Here is a 12408-nt window from a genome sequence, read left to right as displayed (position 1 = left end):
TTGTTAAATTTCTTAAGCAACATGTGTGCTATTTAAACCGCTTTACTGTCACCTGTGCTGGTGAGGAGAGGAGAAGCTGACAGCTGCACTCTCATAGAGGCAGATATATCATCATGATGCATCGAGAATCAGTTTATAATCGAATAGTTACCTTTGAATCGTAATCGAATCATGAGGCCAGTGAAGATTCACACCTCTAGAATATACCAATATCGCCCAGCCATGATATCAAATCTTAAACATTCTGCCCAACATCTCCTTTTGTGCTTCACAGAATAAAGAATGTCATACAGGTTTTGTAATGACAGTACAGTGAGTAAATGATGACAAACTGTTCATTTTTAGTTGAACTACTTGAATAGACTGGCATTTCGCTCTGCTCTCGATCACAAGGGACAAATGTGGCTATTTTAAGAGCTGCAGTAGGAGTCTGAGAGTTCACCTTTACTTGCGATGCAAACGAGACCCTTTACGAAGCGTTCTGGCGTATGTGTGGGTGATGAACATGAGAACGAGGTTAGCAGTGTGTGTGTGTGTGTGTGTGTGTGTGTGTGTGAGAGGGGGTGAGTTCATATCGGCAGAATGGAGACGAGCAGTAACTATGCAGTGGTATCCATGGAGCCGTCACCATAGCAACGGTGCTCGGAAAGCCAGGGTCTTTAACTGGGGAATGTGAATGTAGAGAGAGAATATCCATTTGACACTCTTTTGTTTCTAAAAAACACAGCACACATTCGCAGCTCAAAACAACCATATTCATAGACTTTCTCTTTAGATGTCACTTTTCTGTGTTTTGCTCAATGACATCACTCAAAAGAGCCAAAGTACCATAGCTATTTCAGATATTAAGCATCACTATTAACATTGCTTATACTTAAGATTAGGGATTTAAACAAACCCTTTGGAGCAAAATGAACACAAATGAAAATGGAGATTTTATATGATTATTTTTATGCTAACAATTAAAGGTGAACTTCTAGTATCAACATTATTTGTAATTCAGACCTTTGTTTTGTTGGACAAGAAAAATTTGCTTCAAACCATGTGACCATATTTGGTTTTCGACCATTGAAATGGGACAACTTATACAATTTACACATGGAGCCACATTGAGAGCCCCATATCTCTTGGATTTAAACATATAGGGCCTTAAAATTGAGGTACAAAAAGAAAATTATGTTCTGAACCAGGATATAAAAGGATATTAAGATATATTTAACCCATTTGGAGTTATAGGCACTCCAACTTTGGAAAAACAACACACAAAAAAAGTGTTTCTTCCCCATTTTTGGACACACACCACTGGTGGATAATGCAACAAGGAGGGCATAAGTCAACTTCTATTAGTAATAGACCTACCTGGAGGTTATTTTTCTGACCTGTAGTTTTGCTCCCATATTATATACGAAATCTGTCATTTTGACCCCCCCCTCTACAAAATAAAACTAAATTTTGAACTAGGAACCTCTGGTTGAGTCAACATGGAATGACCCAATGACACTAAAAAAAGACTGTATTAGCACAATTAGGAAAAAAAACCCCACTTACATTGTCCACTGCAGCTTTTCATGTTTGATAGAGTTGTACAGCGCCTGAGAAAAGAAAGAGCATACAGTCAGTAACACACATAAGCTGTAAATTACTGTTTGTGTATGTGTGTGTGGTCTCAGAGGGTGATGGTGTCCGGGTTGCATCATACATCATCTGCTATAACTGGCATCATAATCGGTCCCTGACTGACTGATGACACAGACCCACAAATAAACATCCCATTCAATCAGAGTCAACATATCTGCACAAATTAACATCATTCTGTATTCTGGGTATCGATCCACAATGCGCAGAATTGAGTAATCAATTGGTGTTGGCCCACCTGAACATCACTGGACCCTTTCTAGATCCCCTTTATTGCTTATCAAGCAAACAGGTCTGTGGATGATGCAGTCAACATGAGATTGCATCATATCCTGCAACATCTGGACAGACCAGGGACATATGCAAGGATCCTTTTTGTGGACTTCAGTTCGGCTTTCAACACCATCATCCCAGCTATTCTCCGGACTACATTAACCCAACTCACTGTTCCCATGTCTATCTGTCAGTGGATTACCAGCTTTCTGACGGACAGGCAGCAGCTAGTGAGACAGGGGAAATTCACTTCCAGCACCTGTACAATCAGCACTGGTGCCCCCCAGGGATGTGTGCTCTCCCTACTACTCTTCTCCCTCTACACCAATGACTGCATTGCCAAGGACCCCTCTGTCAAGCTCCTGAAGTTTGCAGATGACACCACCGTCATCGGCCTCATCCGAGATGACGATGAGTCTGCATACAGAAGAGAGGTTGAACAGCTGGCTGTCTGGTGCAGTCAAAACAACCTTGAGCTGAACATGCTCAAAACAGTGGGGATGATTGTGGACTTCAGGAGAAAAACCCCAGCATTACCCACCCCAACCTTTTTGAACAGCACTGTGGCAGCAGTGGAGCCATTCAGGTTCCTGGGCACTATCATCTCACAGGACCTGAAGTGGGATACCCACATTGACTCCATTGTGAAAAAGGCCCAGCAGAGGTTGTACTTCCTTCGCCAGCTGAGGAAGTTCAACCTGCCACAGGCGCTGCTGATACAGTTTTACTCAGCAGTCATTGAGTCTGTCCTCTGCACTTCAATAACTGTCTGGTTTGGTTCAGCTACGAAATCGGATATCAGAAGACTACAAAAGACAGTTCGGACTGCTGAGAGGATTACTGGTTGCCCCCTGCCCCCCCTTCAAGAACTATACACTTCCAGATTGAGGAAGAGGGCTGGAAAAATCACTCTGGACCCCACTCTCCCTGCCCACTACCTTTATGAACTGTTGCCTTCTGGCTGGCGCTACAGAGCTCTGAGCACCAGGACCGTCAGGCACAGGAACAGTTTTTTCCCTCCGGCTATCCATCTCATGAACAGTTACTTATTGCTCATTGGGGCAGTTTTATGTGCAATACACAGCTTAGTCTATTTATATTTATCTAACATCTCCTACCTCTTCTGCCATTACATTCCCTTGCTCTATCTGTATATAACAGTTTTGAATTTGTACAAAAACGCACACACACACACACACACACACACACACACATATATATACACACACATACATACACAAAATATATTTTGTCTAGCTGTCAAGTTGTTTTGAAACAATGTACATTATGAAAAGACATATTGCATTTATTTTATTTCACTTTATTTTATGATTCTCTTTTGAGTAATGTTAAATCAAAAATTGTCACAGAAGGCAATTAGCTGTCATGTGGCTGGCATCCCACTGCACATTAGCACGTAACTGACACATCATCACTGTAAACGACGTGGCTGCGAGTACTTCAGCTGTAAAGCTTCAGCATCACAAAGGAATGTTGTGTTAGCGGATCAGTTCACCATGCTGACTGACCTACAGAATGAAATATAGCCATTTTATTTCAGTGACAGCATTCGCATGATTGGCAGGTGTTGAGAGGGGATGGAAACAACTGTTAGAGATACTTTCCTGACACTATGACGGTTTATGGCCTGGTGTTTGTGTGTGTGTTAGCATCTCTAATCTGGATGATTATTACCTCTGCATGTCCTTTCATGTAGAAAAACGATGACTCAGTGTGAACGGCTAATAATCTCAATATACTGTATATAAGAATTCAAGCATCAACAGAGAGCAAATTTATTCTTTCAGTCCCTCAGGGCAAAACAAACAGCATCTCCTAATGCATGGTAATTTCAAACACATATGGAGGAAAACTAATTCTGCAAGAGATGTAACTGACCCTCTGTTGACTTCCTTCATAAACAAACATAAACTCACAGTATCTAGAGAAAATATCTTAAGTCAATTTAAAGACCCTGTGAAATCAAAATTGGAGTTTTGTGGTTTTTAGTCCATGTCTATTAGTGTCAAGGTGCATTGTATATGCATTATAAATTCAAGTCTTTGGCCCCACTTTATATTAGGCTTCTTTATATGTACTAACATTAAATACATACAATACAATGCATTCATTGTGTAACTACATGTTGTCCTAAAACACTGGCTAGGTTTAGGGTTAGGGTTTAGGTTAAGGATTGGGGTAGGGTTATGTTTAGTATCAGGGGTAAGGTGTAATTAAATGCAGGTACTTTAAATGTAAGTACATATTAAGCACATTGTATAAAATGCTTAAGTACATAGTAGTTAAAACGTAATATAATGTGGGTCTAATTCTATTTAATTTAAAATGTCCGTCCCCTTTTTAGCTGTCTTGGTCCAGGAAGTATTTTTCCCATTCATTTTCTCCATATCAATCCTTCATAAAAGAGTTCAAAGACATGAACAAAGCAAACCAGCTCCGAGGTGAATCACAACATTACAAACTTTGATTTATAGAAAAAAAAAAAAAAAAAAAATCAGACAAAAAAAAAAACAAAAAAAAAACGAAGGTACAAGACTGCGTACCTAACGGTTTTAATGAGGGAATGAACTTCAAGCCCTGCGAATGACGGAATCGAAGTAAACCAATGGAAAAATGTACAACTATTTAATTTAAAGTTGTTGATTACAAGTATAGAATCAATATAGTGTAATTTAATTGCTAAATATTTTGTTACACATATACAAGTACTTTGAGAGTGTAGGGAGACTGGCTTGATTGCATCATTCACAGTGCGTCATTAAAGCTCTCTTGCTGCGGTTTGTTTGCAGCAATTCTCTGATTAGTGGATCTGTAGAATAGTTCTTAACTAGGAATCCTACAAATAAACAACGATGTTGAAATAACACGGACTGATGGCTTCAACAATCTCTGAGCTCACGGTCTGTCTTTAAAAGTTTATAAGTTATCGATAAAAATCAATAAGTTAATGGAGAAAACAAATGGGATGTTTACTTCTGGAACCAGGCTGTTGCATTGAATTGGCTATTTCTTTTTCTTATAAAAAGGTCTTTCTATATGTCCCACCCCACCTTCCTGTTTCAGTAGAAAATATGTCAACACAGGAAAGAAAACTGTGCTCGTCAAGCCATTTCATGGTGTTTTTAAAAGTAATGTAGAACTGGGTCAGATCATTAGTTGGAGAACCATGTTTGCACAGTCCATCCATGCAACTTATTGTCTCTGGGGTAGCTGACATGCACAGATGATTTGGTGAGTGGGGACAGACAGGTGAACAGATGAGTGATGCGAGACAGCATACCCTCCTTCTCTTGAGGGCTTGCGGATGGTTCTGTCCATCTTGAGATTTCCCCAGGAGGTCAGGGAACGCCAGAGGTTTAAGAGATCGGGATCGTGGCGTTCGTGGGTAACGGAACGGATCCATCATACGGAAATCTCGACCGTAACGGACAGAGCATAGAGAGCGTGAGCGTAACCGCCCGGCTGAATGTAGACTGTTCACTCCAATCATATTTGACACCAGAAACAGACCGTACAGCACTATAAGAACTCCAGTTCTGTGAGTTTGGGCCAACGTTTCAGGTGAGTTTTAGCTTTATCTTAACGTGAAGTGAGCTCTTTCCAATCTTTCTCATAAAAAGTTCAATAAAAACGCAAAAAATATCTCAAGGAGGAAACATATCCGTAAAAACCCATTTTGTCTAAATCCGAAGACCAGTTGACTGTCACGAAAAATGAAAACCAAGAAAATCCAGCTTACAAATGGATGAATAGGATCCAATCCACTGCTTTGATAGATTCTTGAGGATAATAAGCATTATAGTCCATTATTTCATCCAATGGTCCAACAAAAATGTGCTGTCTTGGTGATCTTGGGCGTAGGAGATTGGATCGTATTTCAACCAAATTTGATAATTGGCACGAGACTAATTTTCTACTTCAACCATGATGATAATGAGTTATGAAAGCAGTGTGACACATATTCTGCAATAAATAACCATCACAGCAAGAAGTCGGTGAACATCTGTACGACATTCAGGAGCTAATCACCACAATCAAGTGAGATACTGCTTGAGGCAACAGATAAATAAAGCCACTGAAGACAGATAACCGAATTTATAGTGTGTGTTTGAGTAAAATTGAGATGGAAAAAGTTTCTACAGGTTAACTGGTCGGTTTGATTCATGTATAATGACTACATGCGATTCACGTATAATGACTAAATACGTACCTTGAATGCACTCAAAGACACTTTGGATAATGGCACCAGCCAAACGCATAAACGTAAACACAACGGTAATGCTGGATTCTTCAAAACTTCCATAGAGAGTGCTGAACATATGTAGCGATCACTCACATCAGCTAAACACCATCGGGCTGACATCTACAAGCTACAAACAGCCTATGCAACCAGCAAGTGGCCAGAATCACACACACACGCACAGAGCGATGCCACAGATGGCAAATAACGCTTTCAGAAGTGTGAAAGAACAGCCAGGAACCAACAGATGGAATGAGGCGAACGGAAACCGAGAAAACATGAAACACACACTCTCACGCCCTCATAAAACACACACTGACAGTATGTAAGCAGTGATGGTCAGCTTGCTAGTCTTTCTAATGACACGCCTCTATAAGCTCCAAATGACAATCCAAATTCAGCCAGGGCCAACGAAAAACAACCAAACACGAAGACAGACAGACTCCAAATGAATCTGTGCGCCTGTTGCTTCTCAGATTAATTTGGCTTCTGAGCTTCTCAGATAGGTATCGTTCTTTGAGAGGGATCAAACTCCATTTTTAGAAGCACATCTCTCCTTTCTGCATCCGTTTACCCATTTATCCATCCAGCAATCCATCGCTCATAAAATATCGGACTGATTTTTCGACTGCTTTTTAAAAAGGTCTCTTATCCAAGTCCTCGTAGGATGCAGCAGAGTCAGAGGTAGGCATCCATGTACGATCTGAAAATGATCACTACGCTTTGGTTTGCCTCGTGTCGTCTCTGCCGTCGGACTTTGGTTTAATCTCTCGGCCCCCGCAGATGGAAAGTGTCTGAATCTCTGAGAGACCCAACAGAGGATGCAAGCTCTCTCCTCCCCTGCAACCACCCCCCACCCCCTCTCGCTCTATCTCTCTCAGGTTCCAGGCAGCCAATCACAGCAATACAGCTCCCTCAAACACACTCTCACACACACACACACACACACACACACACACGGCTCACTTTACTTTGAATGCTGATTAACATTCAGCACTTGTTCCTCCGAGGTGGAACACAGAAAGTTGGAATTATGGGAGGTAGATGGGCATAAAACACATCATAAAACTAGCTGTAACTGGCGAACAGTCTGTAAAAAGAAAATGAGTGTTGAGCTTGTGCCGGGAATGGGATGAGACATGAGGGGGTGAATCGTATGAAAACACCACCAGGCCACCATGCCAAAATTCAAAGAAAGTATATTTGGTATATAGAAAATGAAGGATATTATTAGGGCCATTAGCATTGTTTGCACTGTGGCATTATTTTCATGACAATCACGCACATTTCCTCTTCAAATTCTCATTACTGTAATGCGTCCAGATGTACACTGTACTTTTATAATTCCCATTATTCTCAATGGTGATTCTCACTACTCATTAAATTATTTTTTTTTTAAAGACAGTACAACAAAGACTACCATAACGTATAAATACTTTTCAAATTAAAGGTGCTGTATGGCTTTGTTCACACTGCAGGAAAAATCCGATTTTTCCTCAAATCCGATTTTTGCTATCATGTCCACATTAGTTGTCATGGTAACGTAGCAAACTTGCGTACATTGACCATGCATGAGATTTTAGTGATGAATGTTTTACCATTGATTATGCTTTTCATGAGGGCAGTATCCAAATACGAACACTCTTCACAGACAACGGCTTAAAAATGGGAGAGGTGGCATATGCAATGTTCGTTGCTGCTAGTGTTGCTGCTGCCCATTTTAGCGGGGACGTCCTGTATTTGGGCCGAAATTACGACATCCCATACAGGACACCTTTTATCTTGGGGTCCTGTGTTTTAGAAGAGAGCGAAACATCCCGTATTGAAGGCTTTGTGTGCCGTATTAAAGCATAAAATGGTCGGACGGTGAGATGAGGAACCGTGTCCTGTGATGAAATCCTCAAAATGCACAAGCGTCCCGTATTCTCGTGACATTCAATACTTTATCGCGTTGTGGTTTCTCGCAACCGGTATGGGTTACAGCACCTTAGGGCATCCCTTTGGGTAAGTTAAGCCAGTGACTGTATTATTATAAGAGGTTTGCAGTGCTTTGCATGCCCTGTAACATATACATGACATATGGGTGTGTTTCATTCAGAAGTGATGATCTCTATGCCCTGTTTACCTTCCACTGTGAGAGTTTTGTAGGGCTGAAATGTGTAATAAAACAGGCTGAACTCACTTTTGAAGTCATTTTTATTGAAAATTCTGTTTGTAACAATCCTACTGTATGGCCGTCATTATTGTATTAAATTCAAAGTGCCCTGTGAAGGCATTAATTATGCTGTTATTAATTATGAGTGCAGTATGTTTTCTCATCGCAAATCCTGACGTATAACAACCATCGCGCACCGCAAATGATGAAAACAACCCCACATGAAACCCGATCTGACTGTTCAGACTGAGACGCACTAAGAAAAATCTGATTTTAATCACATATGGGCAAAAGGAAGCTGAATGCGTCGTGTGAGAACGTTTTTTTGCTACAATTGCTTTTGACAACTATCGTCAGTGTAACTGCATATTTATTTATTTTTTGTGAAACTGAGAAGCTCTCCTGCTCCATCTCTGATTATAACGGTCTCCGAGAGTACCTGTGTGTGTGTATGTGTGTCTTTGAAAAGAGGGGATGTGTCTAATTCAATGGCTAAGTCTCGAAGTTCTAGAACGGCTAACATCACTTACGGCACATTTAAATAATAAACAGTTTGGGGGGGAAAATGTGCTTGATTAACATGAACATATAAATAATAATAATAATAATAATAATAATAATAATAAAAAAACTGACAATATTTTTAGTTCAATAAAATATTTATAATACATTATGAATATTTTATTGCGGTGATGTGAAAAATGGAGGTGATTAAAAAACTGGAACCAACTGAAAGCATTGAAAAACTGCAATAGATTATATATTAAAGCTATGAAGTCACAGATCAGTTTTGCCAGAAATATAGTTTGTTTTGAATATGTTTTACAGCAGGATGAATAATTTATAAACCACATTCAAAAAGCAACTCTCACTACCACATTTTATGAGTGTTGGGAAAGCACAGCGGTATCTACACATTATATAAACACACACTCACACATGTTGGTGCAGCTATCCTTATGAGGACTCTCCATAGACATAATGATTTTTATACTGTACGAACTATAGATTCTGTCCCCTAACCCTAACCCTACCCCTAAACCTAACCCTCACAGAAACCTTTCTGCATTTTTACATTTAAAAAAAAAAATAATAATAATTGTTTAGTATGTTTATTAAGCGATTTCAATTATAGTGACACTAGAAATGTCCTCATAAACCACATTTATAGCATAATACACTTGTAATTACTAGTTTGTAACCTAAAAAAAATGTCCTTGTAAATCACCCAAACCCAGCCACACACACACACAGAAACAAACATAGTATATAAATAAATTCTGAATATAAAGTAAAAAAATCTGCAAATAAGAATATATACTTGATGGTCTAAATATAGTTATAAATCCTAAATATATATTATAAATCTGATAACTTGCAAATCTGCATATATAAATACTGAATACAGTATATAGTTATATATCAGAATATATATTTATACATCTGATTATATAGTTATAAATCATGAATGTAAAATTATAAATCCTGAAAATATAGTTATGAATCCAAATATACAGTTGTAAATCTGAATATATAAAAGTAAACCCTGAATGTACAAATGTAATTCTGAATATTTAAATGCAAATCCTGAATATGCAAATGTAATTCTAAATACATAGTAATACATCTGAATATATAAATGTAAATCTTGAATATACTGTACAAATGTAATTCTGAACATATAGCTATAAATCTGAATACATAGTTCTAAATCCAAAAATATAGTTGTTAATCTGAATATATAAATGTAAATCCTGAATATACAAAAGTAACTCTGAATATCTTGTTATAAATCCCGAATACTGTATATAGTTATAAATCGGAATATACAGTTGAAAATCTGAATATATAAATGAAACTCCTGAATGTACAAGCGTAATTCTGAATATATAGTTATTAATCTGAATATATAAATGTAAATCTTGAATATACAAGCGTAATTCTGAATATATAGTTACTAATCTGAATATATAAATGTAAATCCTGAATATACAAGCGTAATTCTGAATATATAGTTACTAATCTGAATATATAAATGTAAATCCTTAATATACAAGGGTAATTCTGAATATATAGTTACTAATCTGAATATTTAAATGTAAATCTTGAATATACAAGCGTAATTCTGAATATATAGTTACTAATCTGAATATATAAATGTAAATCCTGAATATACAAGCGTAATTCTGAATATATAGTTACTAATCTGAATATATAAATGTAAATCCTGAATATACAAGCGTAATTATGAATATATAGTTATTAATCTGAATATATAAATGTAAATCTTGAATATACAAGCGTAATTATGAATATATAGTTATTAATCTGAATATATAAATGTAAATCTTGAATATACAAGCGTAATTCTGAATATATAGTTATTAATCTGAATATATAAATGTAAATCTTGAATATACAAGCGTAATTATGAATATATAGTTATTAATCTGAATATATAAATGTAAATCCTGAATATACAAGCGTAATTCTGAATATATAGTTACTAATCTGAATATTTAAATGTAAATCCTGAATATACAAATGTAATTATGAATATATAGTTACTAATCTGAATATATAAATGTAAATCCTGAATATACAAATGTAATTATGAATATATAGTTATAAATCTGAATATATAAATGTAAATCTTGAAATTACAAGCGTAATTATGAATATATAGTTATTAATCTGAATATATAAATGTAAATCTTGAATATACAAGCGTAATTATGAATATATAGTTATTAATCTGAATATATAAATGTAAATCTTGAATATACAAGCGTAATTATGAATATATAGTTATTAATCTGAATATATAAATGTAAATCTTGAATATACAAGCGTAATTATGAATATATAGTTATTAATCTGAATATATAAATGTAAATCTTGAATATACAAGCGTAATTATGAATATATAGTTATTAATCTGAATATATAAATGTAAATCCTGAATATACAAGCGTAATTATGAATATATAGTTATTAATCTGAATATATAAATGTAAATCTTGAATATACAAGCGTAATTATGAATATATAGTTATTAATCTGAATATATAAATGTAAATCTTGAATATACAAGCGTAATTATGAATATATAGTTATTAATCTGAATATATAAATGTAAATCTTGAATATACAAGCGTAATTATGAATATATAGTTATTAATCTGAATATATAAATGTAAATCTTGAATATACAAGCGTAATTATGAATATATAGTTATTAATCTGAATATATAAATGTAAATCTTGAATATACAAGCGTAATTATGAATATATAGTTATTAATCTGAATATATAAATGTAAATCTTGAATATACAAGCGTAATTATGAATATATAGTTATTAATCTGAATATATAAATGTAAATCTTGAATATACAAGCGTAATTATGAATATATAGTTATTAATCTGAATATATAAATGTAAATCTTGAATATACAAGCGTAATTATGAATATATAGTTATTAATCTGAATATATAAATGTAAATCTTGAATATACAAGCGTAATTCTGAATATATAGTTATTAATCTGAATATATAAATGTAAATCTTGAATATACAAGCGTAATTATGAATATATAGTTACTAATCTGAATACATAAATATAGATCTGTAATATATAAATGTGAATAAATATAACTTGATGCTTGGGCATGCTGAAAGACACACACAAATTTTCCATTGACAACACTGTCGCTAGACTTTGGAACTGACACAAGGGTTAAATTACACATCTGTTAATCTCCCAGGCGGGCACAGTTATTGACAATAACATCAATTATCGGTCAAATAATCGTCATTGTCAATGTATCGGTCTATCACTACTATGATGTGCGACAGTAAGGCTACATGTCATTCGCTGTCTGAACACACTGTTGAATGAATATCACCTGCACGTTCATCTGGTTCAGACTCGTCAGTGCAGAACACAGAACAATTATCAGCTCTGTCTCACTTCAGTGAATCTGCTCAACTGTACACAGCTAATTGTTTTCTCTCTCTGTCTGTCGTTATCTCCACAGACAGATTTGCATCAAACTGGGTCGCCTGTCAACCCATGACCAC

The 12408-nt window shown here is 36.0% G+C and overlaps 1 protein-coding gene across 3 annotated transcripts in view; it reads right to left on the bottom strand.

The window, feature by feature from the left end:
* Positions 1–12408, bottom strand: part of LOC127427337 (PH and SEC7 domain-containing protein 1-like) — a 65398-nt gene that overhangs the window by 26106 nt on the left and 26884 nt on the right. For all 3 annotated transcript variants that reach the window (XM_051674890.1, XM_051674892.1, XM_051674893.1), the window contains one exon: positions 1549–1592. In XM_051674890.1, coding sequence (XP_051530850.1) covers positions 1549–1592 — 44 coding nt within the window. The remainder of the gene's footprint in view (positions 1–1548; positions 1593–12408) is intronic.

The sequence above is a fragment of the Myxocyprinus asiaticus genome, chromosome 36 (genome assembly GCF_019703515.2).
Source record: "Myxocyprinus asiaticus isolate MX2 ecotype Aquarium Trade chromosome 36, UBuf_Myxa_2, whole genome shotgun sequence".
Taxonomy (NCBI): domain Eukaryota; kingdom Metazoa; phylum Chordata; class Actinopteri; order Cypriniformes; family Catostomidae; genus Myxocyprinus; species Myxocyprinus asiaticus.
The sequence above is the reverse complement of the archived record's forward strand: the minus strand, read 5'-3'. Positions and strand labels throughout refer to the sequence as shown.